This window comes from Staurois parvus, unplaced genomic scaffold, assembly GCF_062004578.1.
Source record: "Staurois parvus isolate SC_StPar_1 unplaced genomic scaffold, SC_StPar_1.0 ptg000668l, whole genome shotgun sequence".
Lineage (NCBI taxonomy): Eukaryota > Metazoa > Chordata > Amphibia > Anura > Ranidae > Staurois > Staurois parvus.
Genome location: NW_028318464.1, coordinates 4,293,719 through 4,320,388, shown reverse-complemented (window position 1 = coordinate 4,320,388; position 26,670 = coordinate 4,293,719). Strand labels below are relative to the sequence as shown.

Below are 26,670 nucleotides of genomic sequence, written 5' to 3'. Positions count from 1 at the left end.
CTGGGGAGGCATTCTGTACAATGTGTACAGAACACCTCCAGGCAGCCATATTGCATTTTACAGAAAATTACAGTGCTGCAGATTGAAAAGGAAAGAATTTTTAAAGTGGTTGTAAACCTCAAACATGAAATATGAACAAAGCATATCCTCTAGAGTATAAAGGTAAAAAACCTTGAGCCTTTAGAACCACTTTAACATAGCTGGTGTAACTTGAGAGTGACCAAGCACAGACAAGTTTGGAATGAGTGACATCTCTCATTCATTCTGATGACCAACAAATTAAAAAATGCTATGATTTTTTTTTTCTCTCCACTTTGGCCAATGTTAGTTAAAAGAGTTTCTACAAGCATAGATAGATATCTTTTTTTTTTTCACCCAAAAAAAAAAAAAAAAAAAAAAGACATTAAAAACTTACCTGCTCTGTGTATTGGTTTTGCACAAAGTAGCCCCTTTCTTCCTCTTCTGGGGTCTCCTGCTTGCACTGTCCACTCCTCCTGAGTATGGATTCATAGAAAGCTGTGTGCTATGGGGGTACACCTGCAGGTTCACTTCTGAGCTGTGTGCATCCATAGACGCGCACACACACACACATACAGTGAGGCTTGGGCCCACCCCCCACTCGCTGCAGACAGGCACGGACCTAGATCAAGTGAGTACTATGGGGACTTTTTTTTTTTTTAAACCAGAATACAAAAAAATGCATTAAGGTAAAAAAAAAAAATAAATGTTATGACTTTATAACTCAATTGTTTCTAGTTAGAACTGATATTGCTTGCAAATATCAGGTCAGGTATGACAGGTAAATATTTGATTGGCCACATCCCTTTAGTTTAATAATGTTCTAAACATAAAAGACAGTCAACAGTGGGAGTGGGAGATGTTTGGTCACTTTGAACACAGGAAATAAAGAGGATTGGTTCACTGAACATGCCTGAACAACATATCACCTGCACTGGCTTCAGTACACAATTTAGGAAAAAACATCTATTAAAAAAAAAAAAAAAAAAAAAAAAAAATGGTATAAATGTCCAAGTCCAGAGAAGGATTACTGTTCTCACAAACATGACTCTGTTTCTGCAAAAAAATGTTTCTTGCAAAAGGAAAAAAAAAAAAAAAAAAAAAAAAAAAAAAAAAAAGAAGAATGTCTTACAGTTCAAAATTACCAGAAACATGCAGAAGTGTATAAGAAACAAGTTTAAGTTTAATATGTTATGATCACACATGCTTGTCTCCCTTTAAATTCTATTCATAGTCTGTACAGATACAGCTATTTAGGCAAAGTCCGATTTGTTCTTTACAATCGCCTCTATCATCGATGACAAAAATTGGTTAATGCCAGGGGCTCCAGATCTGCAGCATCAATTTATCCGAGCAAGGGCACAAGATCATTGATGAATGCATACAAATACCAAATAAAAAATATCACTTTCCTCACAATATTAATACACTGAATGAAACACGCCGTGATGATGGTTGTAGATGGAACTTCAAGGAGGCACCAAGGTAGGAAATCACACAAAGTTGTCACATTTCATCATCGAGACCATAATCCTCTTCTGGAAAGTCCCCAACAGCCACAAACTGTGGTTTGACAAAAGCGCCATACTTTTGAGCACATTCGAAGTAACGCTTTCCTTCAACTCTGGATAAAAAGAAGAAGATCTTTGATCAGACAGAGACTAATAGGATTATACAGGTAGATCTTGTTGGCGCAACGCCCCTTAAGCTTAGTACACATGATGAGAGAAGAAGGAAAATAAATAAATAATAAAATCGCACAAAAATGATTGCTCATGGTTTTTTTTGCATGCTATCTTGTGTTGAATATGGGAGTGCTACTAAGCAAACAGAATTTCTCATACAATCCAATACAACTTCCTGTGCGTGTAGTTTTTGTCCGATTTTTCCATTGTGTGTACTAGGCCTTAGGGTTAGTGGTATGCCAAGCACTGAAGAGCACTTCACAAACTATCAATGGTGAGGGAAGGGAAGGAGGTGGCCAGTTCCAGCTTATCATGGGACAACAAGAGATTGGATGGGTTTTCTAACCTGTGCAATGGCTTGTACTCTTACCAAAGACTGGCCAGTAGTTACATCAGGGAAAACCCACTGTCACCCAATCTGGCCAAAAAAATATAGGAAGGATTCCAAGAAACTTGTAGTGATGAATGTAGACACTGCTGACCTCTGCCAAATTGCTAGTTGCCTAGTTGTTCTGGTTTAAAACCTTAAAAAGTAAAACTAAAAGCAAAATCATATTTCCCATATTGTATACAATACTGGAGGTTTATAACTTCTCTCAGTTTCTTTTTTCCTGCCTGTGTCCCATTGGGGAGATTTTTCTTCACTTTCTGTTATATAGTCATAAAAGGAAGAAAGAGAAAATCCTTAGTAGTCTCCAGGGTAATCAGATCTAGTGTGTCCATTGTAAGATTTCTGCTCCATTCCTGTTCTGGTGACCACTAAAAATGTGTGATTTTCTCTTTCAATTTCAGTGCTAAAAAGGTCACCAGGACAAAGAGGGTGTCCCTACTGGCAGTGCCCAGTATTGCAGTCTGCCAGTGTCAGGTAGGGGCTCAATATTCCGCACACTGACTTTTACTGATAAAAGGAGTTTAGTACATATTTCTCTCATTTTTCTCCTGTTTTTATTGTTTAAATTCAGAACATATAAAATAATCACATTAAATATTTTCTTTTCTGTTTTTGGGCAGCAAAATGTCCTCTTTTCATGTGCCTTTAAAAGACTGCTTAGCAGTCTAACCTAAAAAGCAGGTTCACAAATCTTTGTAGCTCAAGCTGAAAAACTTAGACAAAACTGAATGACTCATCCCTATTCAGATAAGGCACATTGCTTCTGCTGTGCTATATAGATAGGGCTCTGGGAATCCTTTGTCATGCATGGTTTGTAAAACAAAGATATTAAACGGTCTTAAATATCTAAAAATAATAAAAGTTTCCCATTTAAGTGGGACAGAAGCAGACCAATATTTCTGAGTCTTTGGTTAAAGCAGTAATAAAACACAAAAGTGAACATTTATTATATAGCAGCTTACCAATCCTTTTTTTTCCCCCCAGAGCTCAAGCTCTCCAGGAGCATGTATCAGTTTACAGGGATGAGACAAACCATTTTAAACACTCACAGGGGTTAAAATGATCAGTTTTTTTTTTTTTAATTCACGTAAAACCTCTATCCCAAAAAAGAAACGGATTACAAGGTGTGAGGTGGAGCTTGGCTCCAATTTTTTTATTGTGTTTCAATCTGCTAATACAGTTAACGCTCCCATTCCCCCAAGGCTGACAATGCTGGTGTCTGCTGCACCTTCTGTGCTCTTTCTCCAGGATTGTGTTTCACTAATACAGGAGGTGTGTTATTGGCCAGATCACCAGGTGAGGGGAAAAAGCCAAAGAAAACAGAATACAGCGAACGATTGCTAAGCTGCAATACAATACATTTTTAGTTTGGGATTTAATACTGCTTTATGGGGGGCAGCTAATTTGCATATTAGTTGCTCTTCTGGTTCAGAAAATGAGATGCACATTATTAAGTTTGTGACACAATGGTGTAGACTACTAAAATCATTAAAAATACTTTGTCAACTTGTGACACCAAAAAAAAAAAGGGAAAGTCCTTAAAGAAGAACTCCGGGATAGGCAATAAATAATTACCAATTAGTACACCCCCTACACAAAACAGTTAATAATATTTTGCAAATTATCATCATTTAGGATAAAATTCTAATTGAATTTTCATTTTTGACCTCATCTCTGTAATTCAAAAGATAACAGCATCTGTTCTTTCAAGCAGTAGGTGTAACAGCAGGAATTACATCATATCCTCTCCTCTCTCTCTGCAGAAATAGGAAACTACAGTTCCCATCAATCACAGGGAATTGTAGTAAATGTGGGCCGGTACTCTAGGCATGTACAAGTTGAATGAGTCTCGGGCCACCCACCACTGCAAGCGGGATTGAATTACATCACTGCTTCCTGGGGAAAGAACCACAGAAGGATTGTGCCAAGACCAGTGGCTGGGGGAATAGGATGTACAGCAGGAACTGGTCCAACAAACAGGAAACCAAAGAGAATTAGCAGTTTGATTTGAAAATGAATAGTTATTTCAGAGCGACTACTGAGTGAACCAGAAAATGGATGACATTTCAGTGAAGGTAGGAAATCAGCAACAAGAACAAGTAAACAGGTTTTTGCCCGGAGTTCTGCTTTAAGTCTTGACCAGAAGAAAGATTTACAATCCTTAGATGTAAAAGGGAAAAAAGAAAAAAAAAAATGTTCCCTTTAAATCATATATCTTCACTGTACACTTTCCATAAAATTGAAAACATCCATGGCGACAAGTGGAACCACCCAAAATATCAGGTTGCGCATAGTAGAAAAAATATGAACCCTGTGCCAACAGAAACACTAATTATGTATTGTCCCACAGCCAGCTGTTAAATTTCTATGTGAATATAGTGCCACGTAGTGCTGAGACCCAATAGTGTAGATTAAACAGAGCTATGGAAAGATTTCAACTGTGATTTAACGGGGACTATTTTTCCCTTTACATCTAAGGAGTGTAAATCTTTCTTCTGCTCTGGATTTAAGGACTTTTTCTCTCTTTAATTTTGTTGTCACAAGTTGGCATAGTATTTTTTATGACATTAGTAGTCTACGTTATCACACGCACAGTTTGGTTTTATAATTGTATTTATTGCAATTGCTGTATATGGTCTATACCAGGGGTGTCCAAACTTTTTTGGAAGATTGCCAGATTTGATGAAGTGAACATGTGCGAGGGCCGACCATTTTGCCCGACATTCTGATGAACCATTAAAATTAAATGCAAATGAACTATTTTATGCAAAAGTTTATTGAAAACGGCATACTTTTCATTTTGTGACTTGGATGACAAATCTAAACAGGTGTTAAATCACTCTGCCAGCACAGGGAGAAGGAAAGCCCAAATCTCGCGAGATCTCGGAGGTCGCGAGATTTGGGCTTTGTTTCTCCTTGCACTGTCTGATGACGTCAAGCGATCCTGAGCACCAATCCATTATAGCCCAAATTGATACCGTATTTTTCGCTCCATAAGACGCACCTGACCATAAGACGCACCTAGGTTTTAGAGGCGAAAAACAGGAAAAAAAAAAAATTCTGAACCAATGGACTGCAGACACAGTACAGGGGACGACCGGAGACTGCAGACACGGTACAGGGGACGACCGGAGACTGCGGACACGGTACAGGGGACGACCGGAGACTGCGGACACGGTACAGGGGACGACCGGAGACTGCGGACACGGTACAGGGGACGACCGGAGACTGCGGACACGGTACAGGGGACGACCGGAGACTGCGGACACGGTACAGGGGACGACCGGAGACTGCGGACACGGTACAGGGGACGACCGGAGACTGCGGACACGGTACAGGGGACGACCGGAGACTGCGGACACGGTACAGGGGACGACCGGAGACTGCGGACACGGTACAGGGGACGACCGGAGACTGCGGACACGGTACAGGGGACGACCGGAGACTGCGGACACGGTACAGGGGACGACCGGAGACTGCGGACACGGTACAGGGGACGACCGGAGACTGCGGACACGGTACAGGGGACGACCGGAGACTGCGGACACGGTACAGGGGACGACCGGAGACTGCGGACACGGTACAGGGGACGACCGGAGACTGCGGACACGGTACAGGGGACGACCGGAGACTGCGGACACGGTACAGGGGACGACCGGAGACTGCGGACACGGTACAGGGGACGACCGGAGACTGCGGACACGGTACAGGGGACGACCGGAGACTGCGGACACGGTACAGGGGACGACCGGAGACTGCGGACACGGTACAGGGGACGACCGGAGACTGCGGACACGGTACAGGGGACGACCGGAGACTGCGGACACGGTACAGGGGACGACCGGAGACTGCGGACACGGTACAGGGGACGACCGGAGACTGCGGACACGGTACAGGGGACGACCGGAGACTGCGGACACGGTACAGGGGACGACCGGAGACTGCGGACACGGTACAGGGGACGACCGGAGACTGCGGACACGGTACAGGGGACGACCGGAGACTGCGGACACGGTACAGGGGACGACCGGAGACTGCGGACACGGTACAGGGGACGACCGGAGACTGCGGACACGGTACAGGGGACGACCGGAGACTGCGGACACGGTACAGGGGACGACCGGAGACTGCGGACACGGTACAGGGGACGACCAGAGACTGCGGACACAGTACAGGAGACGACCAGAGACTGCGGACACAGTACAGGAGACGACCAGAGACTGCGGACACAGTACAGGAGATGACCAGAGACTGCGGACACAGTACAGGAGATGACCAGAGACTGCGGACACAGTACAGGAGATGACCAGAGACTGCGGACACAGTACAGGAGATGACCAGAGACTGCGGACACAGTAGAGGAGATGACCAGAGACTGCTGACACAGTACAGAGGATGACCAGAGACTGCGATGACCATTCACAAAGCGAAGCGCAGTGGGCACCCGGCTGTCACAGAAGCCAGCGCGGGAAGACTGTGCAGCGCTGGAGCGAGGAACAGGTAAGGCCCTGCAGGATACAACAGCTGAGCGGCCGGCCCGGTATTCTGACATGGTGGCGGCAGAAATACCAGACCGGCTGCTTTATATTCGCTCCATAAGACGCACTGACATTTTCCCCCCTTTTTTTGGGGGAAAAAAGTGCGTCTTATGGAGCGAAAAATACGGTAAATGGTAGCCCCAGTAGCAATTCCCTGCGCACCACCTGAGATCCCTCGGCCCACGTTCCGGACCCCACAGATGAGCTGCCCAATATATAACTTACGGCCCTCCACTAGTGATTCTGCGAACGCCACTGAGGACTCCAGGGATCTGTCGAGCGGGAATTGACGTCATCAGCCGGCACACAGAGAAGGAAAGCCCAAATCTCACGAGATCTCGGACGTCGCGAGATTTGGGCTCTCCTTCCTGCGCCAGCTAATGATGTCAAGAGATAGCTGGAGTCCTCAGTAGCTTTCAAGGAATCACTACCGGGGGCCGTAAGTTATATATTTGGGTAGCTCACCTGTGGGGCCGTTTCAGTCCGTAACACGGGCCGCAAATGGCCCGCGGGCCGGACTTTGGACATGCCTGGTCTATACAGACACACAAACACACACACTTATTTATATGCATGGTTGAAATCTTTCCATAGCACGGTTTAATTTACACTATTGGGTCTCCACACTAGGTGGCACTATAATCAGTAGGGAAATTAAAAGCAGACTGTGGGGCAATAATTAGTTTTTCCTTGGAGTTCATATAGGTTTATTATTAAAGTTTATGTTTGGAAATGTAAAAATCTCCCTACTAGATTTTTTTTCTAGATTTTAATTTAAACTAGGAGTTTAATTTTACCCCAACCTGCAACAGAAATGTTTCTTACCTTCCATCGTGCTTCCCCAAAGGTTCATCATATTTAACACCAACCCAGTTCCCTGGTTTAAAATCAGTCAGACCTAGAAAAGAGACCAAAATAGCAGGAAATCAGAAAGGTGATGTGGCCCAGTAATTCCTCTTATTCAACACGGTAACAAATAGATGGAGAATCTTACATTAAGCACAATCCTCCAATGGAGAATTATAAACAGGCATAGAATGTTTCAAAACATTTACCTTTACCTTGGAATCCTACAAACAATTTACTCTGGTACCATTCATGTGGTCACAAGGTCTCTGCTAAAAAGGAATACTGGAACCGAGGCATATCTGTTGACTGACATAATATCATTCCTTCCTTCGTCTTCAGTAAAAAAAACATGACAGATGCCTTGGCACTGTTCATGTGACCAGCACTGGAGTGACAAACATTTACAAAACACCCCAGGGGACAGGGAATGATTAAAGGACAACTGTGTTAAAGATGCACTTCTCCTTTAAAACTGTCAGTTGCAAGTGACAGTTCTATTTCCCTGTTCCTGCACCACTTATATCTAAAGCTCCATATATTTTACATGCGTTCTCTCTTTGCAGAAAGCCTACAAGTCTTCAGATCTTTTACAGTGAACAAAACCTTTTCCAAATCGTAACACAGGTTTTCACATTTAGGCCATTTGCAATATATGAATACCACCATGTTACTCACCATTCTTCATTCATGCACCTGGAGGAACTTAAAGATCCTAACAATTTCAACAAATGACACATGGCGAAACCTCCAATTGTCACAGTTTATACGATCCTTAACAAAACCTCTTAGATGCATACAAGAGCTAATGCTGATACAGAGTTTATATTTTCCATTGCTACTCCATCAGATAAATGTATCTCCCAATTCTACCAAGCCTTACTAAGTAATCAATACTCAGTCCTACTTGGATCACCTTTCCTTTGGGAAGCATATCTACAAGACACTATTGGGGAACACGAAATATATTATTCTACCTATGTCACACATCAACTACGCTGCTCAAAAATTTTTTAAATCAGAATATAGCATCAAGTTAATTAAACTCTTGGGATATTGATCTGGTCAGTTAAGTAGCAGAGGGGGTTGTTAATCAGTTTCAGCTATTTGGTACTAATGAAATTATGGGCAATAATGAGATGACCCCCAAAACAGAAATGGTTTTACAGGTGGAGGCCACTGACATTTTCTCCCTACTCATCTGTTCTGTTTTTCACTAGTTTTGTGTTTGGCTAGGGTAAGTGTCACTACTGCTAGCATGAGGCAATACCTGGACCCTACGGAGGCTGCACAGGCAGTCCAACTCCTCCAGGATGGCACATCAATACGTGCCATTGCCAGAAGGTTTGCTGTGTCTCCCAGCAGTCTCAAGAGCAAGGAGAAGATTCCAGGAGACAGGCACTTATTCTAGGAGAGCTGGATAGGGCTGTAGAAGATCCTTAACCCATCAGGACTGATATCTGCTTCTTTGTAGAAGGAGGAACAGGATGAGCACTGCCAGAGCCCTACAAAATGACCTCCAGCAGGCCACTGGTGTGAATGTCTCTGACCAAACTGATTGTCTGGATTTTTTTTCTCATTTTGTCTCTCATAGTTGAGGTCTACCTATGATGCCAATTACAGGCCTCTCTCATCTTTTTAAGTGGGAGAACATGCACAATTGGTGGCTGACTAAATTGCCCCACTGTAGATATAGGTGACAAATGTACATTTTTTCATGTTGTGGGGGAAGAATTTATTTATTTTTTTTAAAGAAATAAAGGCAGAAATCTTAACCACTTGCTGACTGCCTGCAGTACTTGCACTGCGGACGGGTAGCAGCTACAGGCAGAGTGACGTACTGCTAAGTTGCTCTGACTGTACTAACACAGGGGGGCACTGGGCGCCCGAGTGGAGCAGCACATCCCCCAACACCCCTAATTCCACCCCCCTGCGCACGCCAGCTGCGTCCACCAGACAGCGGAATGCAGATCCCGGTAGTCAGGACCCAGTGTTTGCTATATGATCACAGTGTTAGCAAAGCTGTTACGAATCAATCTGATTCATAACAGCTTTGCTTCTCTTCCTGATGAGCTGTGATTGGCCAACAGCTCTCACATCGTACATGGGCCAGAACCCTATATCATGTTATTAGCTGTAGCCAATCACAGATCACTGGTTTTTGAACTGTCATGAACTTAACCCATTCATAACAGTTCAAAGCAAGCATTACAATAATCTTTATTGCTCCTGCAATTAAAAAAAAAAAAAATTCCCTGATCACCCTCCCCCCAGAGTAGCACAAAGTTACTATGGTAACATCGAACTACTCTGATGAAAGTATTTAAAAGAAAAAAAAAAAAAAATGAAAGTGCTAGTAATTTTTTTTTTTTATACCTTTACCTACAGGTAAGCTTATAATAAAATTGACCTATAGGTAAAATGAATAATTCCTAAAAGTGCACCATTTAGGGAATATGGGTTCTTTTTTTTTTTGACAGCCAGCGCATGCGCTCTGAAGGAATGGCATACCCGTGTTGTTCCTTCAGAGCACTGTGCCGTGGCCAGGGACTCCAGTGTGCGAGTGACGTCATCATGGCTCAGCCAGTCAGACGGCCAGAACTTGCGAACCCAGAAGGAAGAGCGGGTGAAGATGGAAGCCTCTGCAGTGGCTGGAGGTCTTTTCCTTTTAAGGCAAGTCCTTCATAATGTGATAGGATGCGATGAATATTAGCACATTATGACAGTACCTTGCAGGGGATTTTTTTTTTTTTTTTAAAGCTGCGGTTTACTACTGCATTACAAAAAAATAAATAAAATCTTGAACATTTAAAAAAAAAAAAAAAAAAAAAAAAAAAAAAAAAGTTTTTTTTTTTTTTTTTAAACTACTTGCCGACCACCTGCCTGCCCACAATGTGTGGATGAGTGGCAACTCTGGGCAAAGTGACGTACCGTTATGGCGCTATTTCCAGGTGAGAGAGCGTGAGTGGGCCCCCCTTGCTACCCCCGTGTCGGTCCAGGAAGAGAAGAGAACACCACACTGATTAAAAGCACTACATTTAAAAAACACACACTTAACTCTTTGATCGCCCCTATTAACACTTTGATCACTCCGTCAGCCAGCCAGTGCCATTAGTACAGTGTCAGTATATAGAAATTTTCACTGATCACTGTATTACTGCCAATAGCGTCATCAGATAGTGTCAGGCTCAGTTAGCGCCCCTCTCAGCCAGTGTCAGCTAGCATTAGATTGCCCATACTCTATAGGTCGTTGATCATCGCCAATACTAGTATAGTTTTTGTATGGATCAATATATTGATCACGAACAGAACTATACGCGTGTCCCTTTAGTATAGTGTCCCCAAAAACACAGCGTTAGCAGGATCAGCCCCGTTCGCTGTCAGCACTAGCGTTTAGCCCCTCCACCGTTTTTCACAGAAGATTTGTATCAATTGATTGTGGGCCAAAGCAATGTACATGCACAACAACAATACATCGCCACACACCGAAATTCAGCATTTACCAGACAATTTACATGGAAATCTATCACAGTTTCCGAATTTAAACTTTTTTGGGCCTAACCCTCAACATGGGCATTCCAAAAAAAAAAAAAAAAATGAATTGTGGTCCTATTGGTCTACAGACCCAATTCATCATGTGCCCATGTTCTCTGTTACATATATGCCCAAAAAATACCAGCAAAATATTGGTATATTACTGGACTTTCAGTGCTTATACCTGGTATCGTTTTTTTCACCTGGCAGTTGGCTTTAATGTAAAAACAATCCTATTGGCTAATTAGCTGCTGGATCGCTTTTACAAGCAGTGGTAAGGGACATCTCCCCACCTGTCCTACCGGGGAACCCAAGGATGCAGGCTGACCACACAGCTGATCAGAGACTGGATAGACTGGTCTAAAAAACTGGAAGCATTTCATCATTTTGGTTTAACTGGATATAGAACAGTGCCATTTTAAAATTGGGAAATCATCTGATCACACCAATCTTGGTGTGATAAGATCTTTAAAGGGCAGAGGAGAGATGTACAGACTAATAAGATCACAGATTTATCAGAAAGAAAAAAAAAAAAAAAAAAAGAAGGAGTACCTGTCACTGCCTACTGCTATCACAGGGGATATTTGTCGGTACATAAACAGAGATTGCAGTCAAACATGGTGAAGATTCTCTGATGTTTTGGGGTTGCCTTGCTGCTTCAGGCACTGGATGTCTTGACCATGTGCATAGCATTATGAAATCTGAAGACTACCAAAGAATTCTGGGGTGCAATGTAGGGCCCAGTGTCAGAAAGTTGGGTCTCCATCAGAGGTCATGGATCTTACAGCAGGACAATGACCCAAAGCACAATTCAAAAAGCACCCAGAAAGGGTTTAGGACAAAGCACTGGAGATTACTGAACTGGCCAGCAATGAGACCAGATCTCAATCCCATAGAACAGCTGTAGAGGAATATAAAAACAGCAGTTGGGAAAAGGAACCCTTCCATTCTGAGAGACCTGGAGCAGGTGACGAAAGAAGAGTGGTCCAAAATTCCAGTAGAGAGGTGTAAGGAATTTATTGATGGTTACAGGAAGCGACTGATTTCAGTTATTTTTTTCCGAGGGGTGTACTACCAAATATTAAAAAATCAAGGGTGCCAATACAGTTTGTCCAGTCCATTTTTGGGGTTTTGCGTGAAATGTGTCAGATTTGACTCTTTTTTTCTCCACTTTTTTGTGTCATACCAATACAAAAAAAAGAAAAACATGAGAATGCCCAAACATTTGTAATTACAACAAATTTCTGGGCAGTGACAGAAATTCAGGGGTGCCAATATTTTTTGGCCATGAATACAGTTTTTGAGCGCACACACACCTAAAATGTTACTAAACCCACAAAAGTAAAATCAGTCTGTATATGCAGTAAAGTATGCTTGATATACTCACTGTGAAACCTAAGGTGTTAATCCTTTTCATTGTGTAAATATGCTGTTTGATCCTAATTTCTCTGATTTTTCCCTTCTTCCGGTGTTCCTCTCTTATCTCTTGATAAGATATATCGTGTACAGACATGCTCAGTTTGGTGTGTATTGCTAGTTTTTTTTTTTCCATTGGGAGAGTGCCTATGATCAGCACAGGCCCAATCAGCACTGTCCAGACAGAGGTCAGGGGTACTGCATCCTCCTAGAGCAAAAAGAAAACTCCTCCTACAAGCTGTAACCAGTGCTCTGCAAGCGCTGATAGAAGTCACAGGACTGCTCTAATGGCTGATGAGAAATGGTATTTAGCAGTTTATATTTACTAAAATAATTGCATTTACATGTAGTGTGTGCTGTGGGAGACTAGACAGAATACAAGGTTCTGAGTTTAGTAACACTTTAAATTCTACACAGGAAAAGTAATGATGTGTGACAAATGATAACTTGTCCAGAGTTCAGGTTTAATTTGACCTTGAGATAGGAGCTTTTTTCATACAAACAGCAATACCAACCAACAACAGGCTGATTTTTCTTCTTGGATCTGATCATGTTGAGTGAAAAAACCTCTTCAGTGCTTAAGGCGTGAAAAGTTTTAGATTTCAGATTAACAGATTTATGTGGGATATAAACTCATGAATCTCCAGAAACCATTTTTATGTGCAATCCCAAGGCTGATTACTCACCAACAAACATAACTGTGCCCCGCTTAGTAGGCTGTCCAGTCACTCGCACCTCACATCGAGATCCTATTGTAATTGACCCAGCTGCCAGCCTCTCCTCCTCTAGCTTATGCTGCTGTTCTGCTGTTTTCTGAGCTGCCTCCGCCTCGTTGAATTTTCCCATCATATTCCTCTTTAGGAAAGACCGTACTGAGTCTACAGGGAGTAGAGACATATTTGAAGAACATTCCTGTATACATAGATAAAAGTATGCCAAACCCAAGAAACAACACCACACAGTAATTACAAACACAAACCTAACGGTGGTACCAGTGCTACATACCACATAACTACAAGACTTCAGCTTTAATCAACTTTAATGGATAGTGTCTTGTAAAGCTATCAGTTGGGGTTGCACCAATGCTCTAATGGTCATTTCACGTTAAAGATTTTATCAATGGTACCAATGTATAAAATAACAGGATCACTAGTGACAACCTATCTAATGCTGTGGCATTGCTACTTTGGTGCACAAATCCGGTTGGCTCTGAGGAAGAGGCAAGTCCTCGAAACGCATGAACATTGGTTCCCATTGCAGATACACCCGTAGTGCGGATTGGACAGAGCTGTTCTTTCATGATGTGCCTTTGACATATTGTTGTTTGTGAGTACAATACCTACTTTTATCGCTTTGATAAATGTTTTTTAAGGTAATGCACTAGGCCGGTGCGCCCTGTTTGTTTTCTTTCTATTTGAGAAAAAGCAACTTTGCCCATTTTCATATGCCTTGGAGTGTGTTTTCAGCTCTTTCATTTTGGGCTGTTTAACACACTGTAACACGTGTCACTGAATGATACAGCGTCACAGCACATAGTGTTGTGGTATGAAAGGGACCCAAGGGTGACACCTTTGCTCTGACATCTCTTAAAAAGAGTCTCTTATTTCCTGCCTGAACTAAATGCACATAGTGTTTGCTCTAAGAAAAAAAAAAAAAAGTCTTTAGAGGGCACCGTATAATTTGTTTTAGCTCAGCCAAACCAAGCCAAACTGTCCACTCAAATGCTCCATTTAAAGCTGGCCATACATGTATTGAAATTTGGCTGGTTCAGCAGGGACTGGCCCAATTCCATCAGTGTGTGACCAACCCTGCTTGACAGAAGTCGATCATTTGATAGTGGAAAACCTTTATTGACCAGTGGTTGTAGAAGGTGATCAGTGTATTTTGACAGCAAAATATTCTGCTATCAGGATACAATGTCCCGGCAGAGGGATTCCTCCATCCACTCACAGGCTGAATGGGAGAAAAAAAAAAAAAAAAAAGTCTATGGCCAGCTTCACCACTTGCCAACCGCGCTATAGCTGAATGACGGCTACAGCACGATTGTCCAGTTCTGGGAGGGCGTCATATGATCGGCTGCACTTTCCTCACGCTGTGACAGCGTGAGGAAAGTACTGTTGATAACAGGCAATTGTCAGAGGACGGATTGGCATTGATGATCAGTTCCCAGCAGTGCCACCCAGCAGTGATGTCAGTCAGTACCACCCATCAGTGCCCATCAGTGCTGCCTAATCAACGCACGTCAGTGAAGGAGAAAAAATTACCTGTTTGCAAAATTTTATAATAGAAACAAAGAAAAACATTTTTTTTCAATTTTCTTGCTCTTTTTTGTTCATAGCGCAAACAATAAAACACCCAGTGGTGAGTAAATACGACCAAATGAAAGCTCTGTTTGTGTGAAAAAAAAATTCATATGGGCACAGTGTTGCATGACCGCTCAATTGTCATTCAAAGTGAAAGCCAAAAATTGTCCTGGGCAGGAAGGGGGTATAAGTGCCCAGTAGGCAAATGGTTAAGAAAGGCTGGCCATTATTTTCTGCAAGGCCAGCAGACATGAGATTATGCCTGATTTAGCTCAGAGTACTCAGATTGAGGGACTATTTTCCTACATCTATGGCTATGCTAAAGATTTTGTACCGTAGAGGCTAATGAATCATTAAAACTTCTGTATCAGCTAATACATTTTGTGTTATCCCACACCTGATGTATCAAAAGTATATGCTAACAAAAAGCAAAAAATGTGGCCAATATCTTGGATAACCTTTAACATGTCAATGTTATTTGAAATATAATTTGCGATGTATTTAAATCTGCAGCATTCATGAAATAAATGCTGGTTCCTGTCTCCCAGCTGTGGTCCTGTGTTGCCACTCTTCTTATGGAAACTACAAGTGGCCATTCCAGAATAGATTATGATGGCATTGTTTACTGTTGTCACCATCAGCAAACTCACCCTGAGAAATGAAATGCAGCTTTCGCTGGAGTACATGTAGGCAGGAAGTGGGTGCAAAAAGGCAGCAGAAGATTAGCAGCATTGATATATAATAACAGATGAAAAAAAGGTGTAAACTGTATTACAAAAAAATGGAAATTGTAGATGATAAACTGATTCAACAAAGCAAATGTTGTTCTATTGGGATTTACATCTCATTTTAAAATGTCTAAGCCAGGGATGTTGAATTTCTATCGCCTGACGCATGCAGTGTCGGACGCTGGGCAAGACGTTTTTACAAATAGCACTGCTGGGGCAAGCCGCAGGGTTTAGAGCCAACGGTTGGCACTCGTAAAAGAGATCTGAAAGCAGCTCCAGGGAGGGGTGTCCCCAGGGAGGAGAGGGGGGCGTTTGCAGGCTGTCCAGACATCTGTGGAACCCACCCCCCTTCTGCTTGTCAGAGGCAAGCTCCGGTCCAGTAACAACCCCCCTCCCGCTGTCCATTACCAATCAGAGCCAGGTGCTCTCCATGTCCAGCAGCTCTCCATAAGAATGCAATCAGGGCAGGGCAGCCATATGGAGAACACTTGGCTCTGACTGGCAGCACTCTCTGCCAATGGGCAGCAGGGGGGCAGGACTGGACCAGTGAGAGGCAGGACTTTTTTTTTTATTAATTTATTTAGATTTTCTATTAATATTTGTATTTATTGTAGTAGTCATTATCTGATTACAGTTCTCTGCAGAATATATATTTATTTTTATTATTTTATTTTTAATTTTGTAATTTATTCTATTTTTTATTAATCTTGTTTATTATTGATTGTTATCTGCAGATTATTTTATGTATTAAATAATTTATTTGTATAAAATATATCCATATTTATTTATATTTGCATTTATTTTGATATTTTTATTATTTTCTATTTATCTGATAATTGATAATCTGATTATTGTTCTCTGGAGATAAATATTTGTATTATTTTTTAATTTTTATTTTATTTACTTTTTTTATATATTTATTATTTTTGTTGGTAATATATGATTAATATGTGCAGATAATATATTTTTTATTTTATTTTTATTTACATTTTTAATTTATGTTTGTTGTTATAATTCAGTTATTGTTATCTGCAGCCTTGTACTGCGAGTCCCATCCACTAGGAAGGGAGACAAACCCTGTCCAATCCGGGACACCCGAACAACCAGGCAGTGCTTCTGCTGGCTGATCATAGAGGTCGACAAAGACCAGCACCACTCCGTTTCTATGATATTGGAAACAGGAAGCGATGAGCATACATCACTTTACCGGATGGAAACGGCAGCATTTTAAAAAATGGAAAGCATTTGATTACACTGATCTTGGTGTGATCAAATGCTTTTCAGGGCAGAGGAGGGATATGGGGTCTTATTAACCCCAGATCTCTCCATAAAGAGTACTTATCACTGCCTCTTGCTGTCACATGGGATGTTTACATTCCTCATAATAGCAATAAATGCAATTAAAAAAAATTAAAGCGACAGTGTCAAAATAAATAAATTATTTTAAAAGCACCCCTATCCCCCCATGCTCGCGTGCAAAAATGAATGCATGCGTCAGTCCTGCATGTATGCAAACAGCAATTGTTACACACACGTAAGGTATCAACCTGCAATTCAGATCGAAGGCAGTAATTCTAGCACCAGATCTCCTGTGTAAATCTAAAGTGGTAACCTGTAAAAGCTATTAAAGCATCAACTATGGCTAGTAAAATTTACGCCGTTTGTTGCCATTGCATGGGTGTATGCAATGGAAACAAATGGAGCCATTGCATGACATGTTTAGTATCTGTTTACTTGGCATAACGTCATCTTTTATATCTTACCAAAAAAATGGGTCATATATTGTGTTTTTTTGCATTAAAATTCCAAAAAGTGTATTTAAAAAAAAATTTGTATGAAAAACTGCTGTGCAAATGCCGTGTGACAAAAAAAAATTGCAAAACCCACCAGGTAATTCTTTAGGGCCTCTGCTTTAAAAAAAAAAGAAAAAGAAAAAGGATGGGAGTTCAAATACATCTTCTAGGAAAAAATAAAAAATATTAAAAAGTTTAAGTCGCCATGCAGCCCCTTTCATTTTTAAAAGCCCTAGACATAAAAGCAATAAATAAAAATCAACTCTTTGTATTTTCCATTCTGGGAATTTTTTTTTTTTTTTTTTTAATCAGGACAAGTAGATTGTATTGAGGGACAAGTAGATTGGGACTTCGATTATGTCCCTTAGACAAGAAGACTTTGAAAACATTTCCACTCTCCTGCTAACCTGATCGTTTGTCATAGGCATCATCTGAAATTTCATATTTCTCCACTCTGGACAGATCTTCAAATTCCCCAACTTTAGCACCACTCTTATCTATCACCTGTAAACAAAGAAAAGTTACTTACAACTTTATCTTTAAAATCAATGTATTCTTAAAACTTGCATAGTGACACCTCTGGAGTTGGAGCAGTTACTCACATGAATTCTACAGCCCTCATCCACAGGGTAAGAGCCTAGTAGTGCATCATCCTGGTCCAAGTTCTGGATAAAAGTATTGTCTGTACTGTATAACTTTAAGTCCATACAAGAGGCCGGAGACCCAACCACCAGTTCTAGTTTACACTGCAATGACAAGGACATTACAAACCTATTAATCAGTTTTCAATTGATAAAATCAAATATATAAGCCACATAAAGCATACTTTAAAAATGCAATTGTGCCGGTTTTATCTGCCAAAGATTGTCATTTTGCCCAGATTATCTTTAAACATAACCTATGCTTTGCCTATGCAATGAATAGCAAGCCTGTTCCCCATGTTGTACACGTAAAGCTGATTTCCTGCTTTACTGTCAATTTAAAATTGTTTGGGCCAAGCTGGCTCAAACCAATTATTTCCCACACTAAAAAGGTGTGCCAGCCGGATATGCTGTATAAACTGTATACAGCCTCAGCTACATACAGTGCTGTGTTCCGGCAGTGAGATGAAGCATTCCTATCCTGCACCCTAAACAAAATAGAGTTGGGCTGAGTGTCTCTCAGCTACCCGTAAGCAACTTTGGATTCTCCATTATAGGGGTAGGCAATCTTTGAGAGGTGAAGATCTACCTAAACAACATGAAAGATCACCAGTGCCATTTTTTTTTTTTTATTTTAGAAATTAACTACCAAGACCTAATTAAATAGTAAGGAAAATGTAGAAAAATATAATAAAACAGATGTCACTGTAAAAATATAAACTTAGCCTACCTTAAAAGTGGACAGTGTCAGTCAGTAAAGCAGGGGACGGTGTGTGGACAGTGACAGTAGGGCAGAGGTTGGTGTCAGTAGGACAGGGTCAGTCAGCAGAGCAATGGATGGTGTCAGTAGGGCAGCAGCCAAGGGTGTACACATGTCACAGCATACATTATTCCCCCAGTTGCTTTTAGAGGGTGCTACCCCCCAACAACTGCGACCCATTCAAGTAAATAGAGCCACTCTGCAAGTGCCCCGCAACTGCGTGATTGTGTGGGGGTCAAATGGGTTATTGCAGGTGACGAGGTGGCGGTACAACGCCTCCTCAATGCCTACTTTAACCCCTTGGTTGCTGTACTGCAAAAGATGGCAGAGCAGCTTTATTCACTTGAATGGGTCATGCTTGGTGGGAGCTACACCCAACAAGCGTGACAGGGTGTATAATTCCTGCTGCAGCCATGTGTACAACCCTGGTCACTGCAGCTAAAGGAAATGCAGTTGGGAGGGGTGGTAAAAACATTTAACCACCCCTGAAAATTGTAACAGCCCCCTAAAATAGTAACAGAGTTTTAGATGCTATTATGGCCATTTCAGTATTGTGCAAACTCTCTGACCTGATGAAGTTAATGCAAGAGAGTGGAGAGCCCACTTTCAGTGCACCACAGAGCTCCTCTCTCCATCTTGCAGCTCCTGCAGACACTGCTCTGGTTAGCAGGGTTAAGAGGCGGAATGCAGTAGATATTCTGCCTTATACTGCAGCTGGAACTACAGGAGGTAGCAGCTGATGCAGCCGCTTGCTCAGTCCATGTCCGCCTTCTCCTCTATGGGTGGCGCCTGCTCAGCTGCAAATGACATAAATAATCCATGGTGCTTGATGCTGTGGGGACAGTGGTTTGGCAAGCTGAAGGCATGATCTACTAGTCACCTGGCCCCCACTCTGACTGGCTGAGGCAGGCAGAGAAAGTTATGCATATGAGGATGTACTACAAAAGAGCCCTGTTACAATATACCATATAACACCTTGACATGCCTCACTGGGCTTTTCTTGGCGTTGCCGCAGTAAAGGCTTCTTTCTGGCAACTTGACCATGCAACTTATTTTTGTTAAAAGTACCGTCATATTGTGTTCCTTGAAACAACCACACTGTCTTTTTCCAGAACAGTCTGTATTTCTCCTGAGATTACCTGTGAGTTTTTCTTTGTATCCCAAACAATTCTTCTGGCAGTTGTGGCTGCAATCTATCTTGGTATTTTTTTTACAAATACTACTTTCATTAGAACAGTTCAGTGTTACTTGCAGGTCAATAAAGATTATTGATTGCACTAGCAATGCTTTGAACGGTCATGAATGGGTTAAGTTCATGACAGTTCAGAATACTAGTGATCTGTGACTGACTACAGCTAATTACATTGTACAGGGTGCTGTGATTGGCCCAGGTACCATGTGAGAGCTGTGGGCCAATCACAGGTCACTAGCAAGGGAAGCAAAGGTTCATATTGATTCATAACAGCTTTGCTGACATTGTGATCACATAGGGGGAGTCTGTGCAGTAGTACGTCGCTCTGCCTGTACATGCCGCCCACTGTAAAAGGGGACATATTAAAAGGAGTGACAGAATGGAATGCCCGTATTTATCAGGGGGATGAAATGCCCATAGAGAGAAATGGAACAGAAGGGAATGCCCATAGAGAATGGAAAACAAAATATAAACTAATTTGCAGGCAAATCTGAGAAACAGAAATGTAATCTTTACCACAGGTGTTTCCCAAGCAGAGTAGCAGATTGTAAGATTAAAATTATTTGGGTTTATAGCGGTTTTCTATGGAAAGACAAAGCTGAATGACACAAAGGAATGCCCATAGAGTAAAATATGACCTGGAGTCAGAACCATTCAACGTGCCTAATAAATCCTTAGCAGACATACTCTCCAAGGTCAGTTGTGATGTTTAAAATTAAGATGAAGTTGGATTATTATAGTTTTCTAAGGAAAGACAAAAGGTGAATGACAGAAGGGAACTCCCAGAGAGTACAGTGGGAAGCAATATATGAATTTATTTCCAGGTGATTGCAATTTTACAATCTGCTACTCTACTTGGGGAACACACTGTGGTAAAGGTTAATTTTCTACATGGCACAGACTTTTCTGCAAATACACTCATATTTTGCTTCCCATTATATTCAATGGACATTCTTGTTATTCACCTTGTTGTTCCATAGAAAGCAATGATAATCCTGCTTAATCTCAATTGTAAACATCACCACTGAATTTGAAGAGTACGTCCACTAACGTTTTTTTTCTCTTATACACCTAATGGTTTTGACTGCAAACACATCTTGCTTTCCAATATAATGTATGGCCATTCCTTTTGGTCATTCATCCTCGTTGTTCCTTAGAAAACAATATTAATCCCACTTCACCTCAATTTTAAACATCACCACTGAACCTGGAGAGTATGTCTGCTAAAGATTTATTCTCTAAGGGCATTCCATTCAGTCATTCCATTTATATGTCCCAGTAAAAGTACTGTGAGCGGTCAGCAAGTGGTGTGAACTGGGCAATCTGTCCTTGTGTTGGGTCTGTCAGGATCAAGCAAGGATATAGAGAAAACAATTGTTCTCGATGTGCCCTGTACACACCATACATGATGCTGATGAAGGGCTCCTGCATGGCTCTGAAGAGTCACTACTGGAACTAAGATGTGGTCACCAGACAATGCTTTGGACCCATTCTGGTGATCCGCGCAGTGCTGGTGACACACTTCTTGCTTTGGACATTTTTGGATCCCAGCTGGCAGTCACTGCAGCACCCATGTACATCTACAGAAAATTTCAGGAAGGTGTTGGTTGGGAATATTGTGATTGAGCTGGTGGGATTGGGTCCCCTCACCTCTGGGGCCTATAATGAGGATGGGGGGGGGGGGGGCGGGTGCAACAACTGTACACTCCCCCTAATGAGGAGCTCCAAGCTGCTGACTGCAAGGCAGCCCCTGCACTGAACACAACACACACACCCCTCACATCACACCGAATACATCCTGACCCGAACCAGCCCCCCCCAGCTATCACATGTCTCCCTCAGGGCCTTTATCCCCCTCCACACCTTCAATTCCGCCAGAGTCAGCCCTCTGTCCAGCCTCTTCTCTGCCGTGAACGAGTTCAGGCTGCTGCTGACGCGGACGGTGACCACCGGAGCCGAACTGATAGCGACGGAGCTCATGACTGAGACGGCTGCTGCTGCTTCCAAGCTCGGGATGAACGAGAAGAAGCTCTCAGCCAATAGCAGAGCTCCCTAAGTCACAACGACAAATAACAAAGACGCTATAGGCCTCAGTTCAGCCAATAGGAATATTCAATATGACTTCAGCACAGCGGCCAATCACCAACTTGTTCCTACCAACCACTGACAAAGGGGACCAATGGTAATATAGGAAGTGCGGCACTATTTGAACACGCCCACTGTACGGGCCAACGAGAATACTTATAGTCATAGGCGAGCGGAACATGTCTCTCACGTAACCAATAAACATGCTCTACGCCCGGTAGAAAACCAATAGGAAGGAGGAGGAGGGTGCGTGCGGAAGTCAGAGCGTGTTGCACTGGAACGCAGATTTTGGAGCGCAAACAGTTATGGTGTGATAGTGTGTGCTGAAGGTGAGGGAACTGAGTATGAGGTAGAGCGGACCTTTCTCCCTCCATAGGAGTAGTAGACGTGTATTGAACTGAGCAGTAACTAGGAGACCAGGCCTTATCAAGGTGTATACAATCAGAATGGTGTGTTGTATGTGCTGGGGACTTACCATGCAGCAACTCCTCAGGTTCACATGGTGGTGGGTGAAGGAAAGGAAGATTCTGGAGGGGACACAGGCAAGTGTTTTCTTCACACACTGAGAAATGAAGAGAGGGATCCATTAACCATTTTGCGGCCAGACCAATTTGTTTTGCACACACTTCCTTCCGCCAGAAAATGTATTCAAAGCACGATGGAGGGAATCCAGTTAGGGCCTGTTCACACATAAACATGCATTAAAACCCTTAAAGAATCTTTAAATCTAAATTTACACTGCCTTCCATTGATGTGCATAGCTGTGTGTTAAATGTCTATTCATTTTACAGGTTCTTTCCTGTGACATCACATCCTTTCCTGTTTGTGGGTTGAGAGGAGTAAAGCCGGCCATATATGGATCAAAATGTATCCACTTCAGCAGGGACTGGCCGAATTTCAATCCCTGTATGGGCAGGGAGGTTGTAGAGAAGCTGACAATTGACCTCTGTATAATTGCTCTGTTGGGTTTTCCCCACTCAATCAGCGCCGCCGGCTATAGCCTGCAATGCTGATCAGTGTGTTCTGACGGCGAGACAGTCTCCCCTTCTATCAGAACACAATATAGCAGTGAGGAGGATTCCCCCATCCACACATTTGAGGTGGACAGGGGAATCCTCCTTGATGGCTGGTTTTCCTTATTTAAGATGCCAGCACTAGGGACCTGAAGCTGACTGGAGAATCGGCTCGGGTGAGGACAACACTGGATTCCTGGACAGGTAAGTGTCCTTATATTAAAAGTCTAAAGTTACAGTATTTGTAGCTGCTGACTTTTAATTTTTTTGGGGGCAGACTGAAGCTCCTCTTTAATCCTACACTGAACTGCATGTAATAAAGTATGAGTGCCATTCTATGCAGCAGTACTCTGAGACCAAGCCAGCATGTTGAGTCACTGTCCATAACAGCCTGGGCTCTCAGGAAGTGAGAGCATTGAAGAGCACCACTGCTGGACCTCAGAGCAGTGAGTCTTCACAGGACAGAGCCAGGGAAGAGGTGAGTAATGCAACAAAAGTTACAAGTGTTGCTTTTTTAGGGTTGTGAATGACATAACCCTGTATTCCTCTTCCCTACTGACAGAATGTGTTACATTTTGTGAAGGGTGAAAGGGGTGGTCTACCGTCAGGATCTTCTGCATTGCATGTCTATGCTGTGTAAAGCATACAGTGACTCATAACAACCTGATCAATATTCAGCTTTTATACATTTATGATTCTTGATCAGTAATGCTTTTTACTGTGGTGTAGTTGTGCTACCATGCATGGTGTGCATGTTCAGTTTAGTTATGAGCTCCTGTGACAAATATCCTAAAAGCATGTCATTAATGCTTGGAGATCACACCTATGAGCTAACACCTTCACAGTGATATTGTTATTTTGTACAATCAAATCCCATGCATGTACAGCACTGATTAGCAAGATTTTTAACCCCCCCCCCCACCTATCTTGCAATTGTTTTGTTTATTTTTCCATGGCTGGTGAAGAAGGTAATACTTGCCTAATTCCAGTTCCTTCACTGATGTTGTTTCCAGGTATTGGGAACTGCTAACCCATCGATGCAGATGGTCCATCACCATCCAGTCCCCTTGTGCTGATCTCACTCCTCTTCTGGATCTTGAGAGTGCCCCGCTGCTGGACATCCTCCTTAAAGTGTTCTTTTTTTTTTTTTTTTAAATAAAATCCAGCGATCAGTTAGAGGAGAGGTTAACAAAATTCCAGAGATCACCTTTAAAGTAGTTCTAAAGGCAGAAGATTTTTTTTTACCTTGGTGCATTCTACTTACCTGAGCCCCCTCTCTATCCAGTGATGTGCATGAGAGCCGTGGCTTTCCCTTGTCTCTCTCAATGTGCATGAGAGCGGGGGGTGGGGCCAGGCCACTCTCTGTGTGTGAATGAAAAATGTCCATATACAGGAGTGTGGCTCAGGAGTGAGCCTGCTCAAGTACTCCCATATCAAGAGGCTTGCAATTGGGGGCTCTCAGCAGGTGGGAAGAGCCAGGGCTGCCGGTAAGGGACCCAAAAAGAAGAGTAACGGGGCTGCTCTGCGCATTCCACAGAGCAGGTAAGTATAACATATTTGTTTTGTTTTTTTAAAATTACAATCTTTAGAACCGCTTTAAATTGCACATGTGCCCAAATTATGGATATGGATATATTTTTATATTTTCTACCGGGCATAGAGCATGTTTATTGGTTCCGTGAGAGACATGTTCCGCTCGCCTATGACTATAAGTGGCAGTAAAAGAGCTCTGAAGAATGTGTTGTCAAACTGTAAAATCGCATATTTAATTCCACATTGTATCTCAATAATTTCTAGGTAATAATTCAAACAATATTTACATTTGTGAATTTTTACTTTCTGAAGATCCCCACACAGTTGCTTCATTGAATTCTGTGACACGTATTCACTATGCTCTGTGAGTAGGCACTGCTGTGTCACACATTTCAAGTCTGCCCAGTTTTTTGTTTGTGCCCTTCTTTTTGTGTGTGTGTAAAATATATATATATATATATATATATATATATATATATATAATTTTTTTTTTTTTTGTTAAGATTTTTGTCTGAGTATAGACCTCTGTTGACTGGCTCACTAACTCTGCTGGAATTTTATTCCAAGCATCAACTACTCTTTTAGTAAAATAATACTTTTTAAGATTAGTTTTGAGCTCTCCTCCAGTTAGTTTGAGGTCATGTCCTCGTGCTTGTGATTTTGGTTTCATATTGAAAATATTGCCTTCCTGAACCTTATTCACACCCTTGATGTATTTAAAGGTTTCAGTCATGTCTCCCCTTTCCCTTTCCTCCAGACTGTACATATTAAGTTCCTGAAGTCTCTCTTGATATGTTTTATCCCCCAGACCTTTCACCATTTTTGTTACCCATCTCTGGACTCATTCTATCTTATCAATATCTTTTTGTAAGTGAGGGCTTCAGAAATGGACACCGTATTCTAAATCGGCACTCACTAAAGATCTATATAGGGGAATCAGGACCTCCTTCCTCCTGCTGGTGACCCCTCTAGTGATGCATCCTAGAATTCTATTTGCTTTCCCCACTGCCTGGTCACACTGTTCATTTTGCAATCATCTGAAATAATTTTCCCCAAATCCATTACCTCTGTAATGCTGGCCAACACTATACCCCCGATGTTGTATTCTCTCAAGGGATTCTTTTTTCTTAGGTGCATTATTTTACATTTAGAAAAATTGAAGAGCAGCTTCCACTTCTTCGACCAATCTTCCAGAAATGCTAAATCATGTTCCATGGTACAGACACGTCCATTGATATCAACCCTATTACACACCTTTGCATCATCAGCATAAGACACAGCTTGCCCAATAAACCTTTAGTTATATCACTTACATATAGATTAACTAGAACAGAACCTACTACAGAGTCCTATGGTATACCAATAGTGAAGGGCCTCTATTCCAAATGAACCCCATTTACAACCACACAAACCATGGCATGGAGCAGGTAAGTAAAATATGTTTATTATTTTAATAAAAAATGGAAGCTTTAATATTAAAAAAATATATATATTTTAATTGTTACCTTTTTTTTCATCACATCTATATGTGTTGATTTTTTTGGTGACAGGTTCTCTTTAATGAGTCTTTTAGACCTTGGATGTCGCCCCTGTGCACCACTGAGTGTAATGCAATGCAGATGGCATTGCAATACATTCTTTCCTGGCCATACTGGCTAGGGAAACTAACCATGGGACCTGGAAGTGACGTTTTACACGTCACTTCTGGGTCAGCAACAGGAAGGGGAGGATAGCGGACATTTGTCCGCTCTGCTCTCTTCCCTTTACCTAGCGGCACCCGCTATGCCAGTCCTAGGCCTGCAGATGGGCAAACAGAACCCAGGATACATGGCAGGGGTGTAGGTGTGGGGGATATGAAAGCAATCTAGAGGCGCTGGACTGCTTTTAACTGATGGCCAGAAGTCACCTTGTCAGATTTACACCCAGCCACTGGGAGTGTGTGTAAAACCTCCTGCTGTCATGTCTGTATGATGTACAGACCTGGCAGCAAAAGGGTTACAGTAGATAGAGTAAGGAAGGATTATTCCGTCTGTGTACCTGTTTGGTAGATTTGCAATCACTTCCTGTCCCTTAGCTCCCTTAGGGGAGTAAAAAGGAATTCCTAATAGTTATTATACAGGATTTATATAGTGTCAACAGTTTGCTTAGTGCTTTACAATATAAAGGGAGATAATACAGTTCAATACAAGAGGAT

The 26,670-nt window shown here is 42.1% G+C and overlaps 1 protein-coding gene across 1 annotated transcript; it reads right to left on the bottom strand.

The window, feature by feature from the left end:
- Window positions 1-1,183: 1,183 nt before the first annotated feature.
- On the bottom strand, window positions 1,184-21,892 carry TBCB (tubulin folding cofactor B). Its single transcript, XM_089651968.1, has 6 exons — window positions 21,709-21,892; window positions 17,855-17,998; window positions 17,660-17,756; window positions 13,115-13,306; window positions 7,458-7,530; window positions 1,184-1,642 (listed from the first exon to the last, which is right to left on the bottom strand). The coding sequence occupies exons 1-6, from the start codon at window positions 21,823-21,825 to the stop codon at window positions 1,525-1,527; spliced, it is 741 nt and encodes a 246-aa protein (XP_089508094.1). The 5' UTR covers window positions 21,826-21,892; the 3' UTR covers window positions 1,184-1,524.
- Between the last annotated feature and the right edge of the window lie 4,778 nt (window positions 21,893-26,670).

What these genes read in the sequence shown, in the direction of transcription:
- TBCB (XM_089651968.1), bottom strand. Translation starts at nt 21,825, where the DNA reads ATGAGCTCCGTCGCTATCAGTTCGGCTCCGGTGGTCACCGTCCGCGTC. An exon ending in TGCCTATGACAAACGATCAG is followed by an intron (nt 13,307 to 17,659) that starts GTTAGCAGGAGA and finishes TACTCCCTGTAG; the next exon opens with ACTCAGTACGGTCTTTCCTA. An exon ending in GGGCACAGTTATGTTTGTTG is followed by an intron (nt 7,531 to 13,114) that starts GTGAGTAATCAG and finishes TCTCTTTTCTAG; the next exon opens with GTCTGACTGATTTTAAACCA.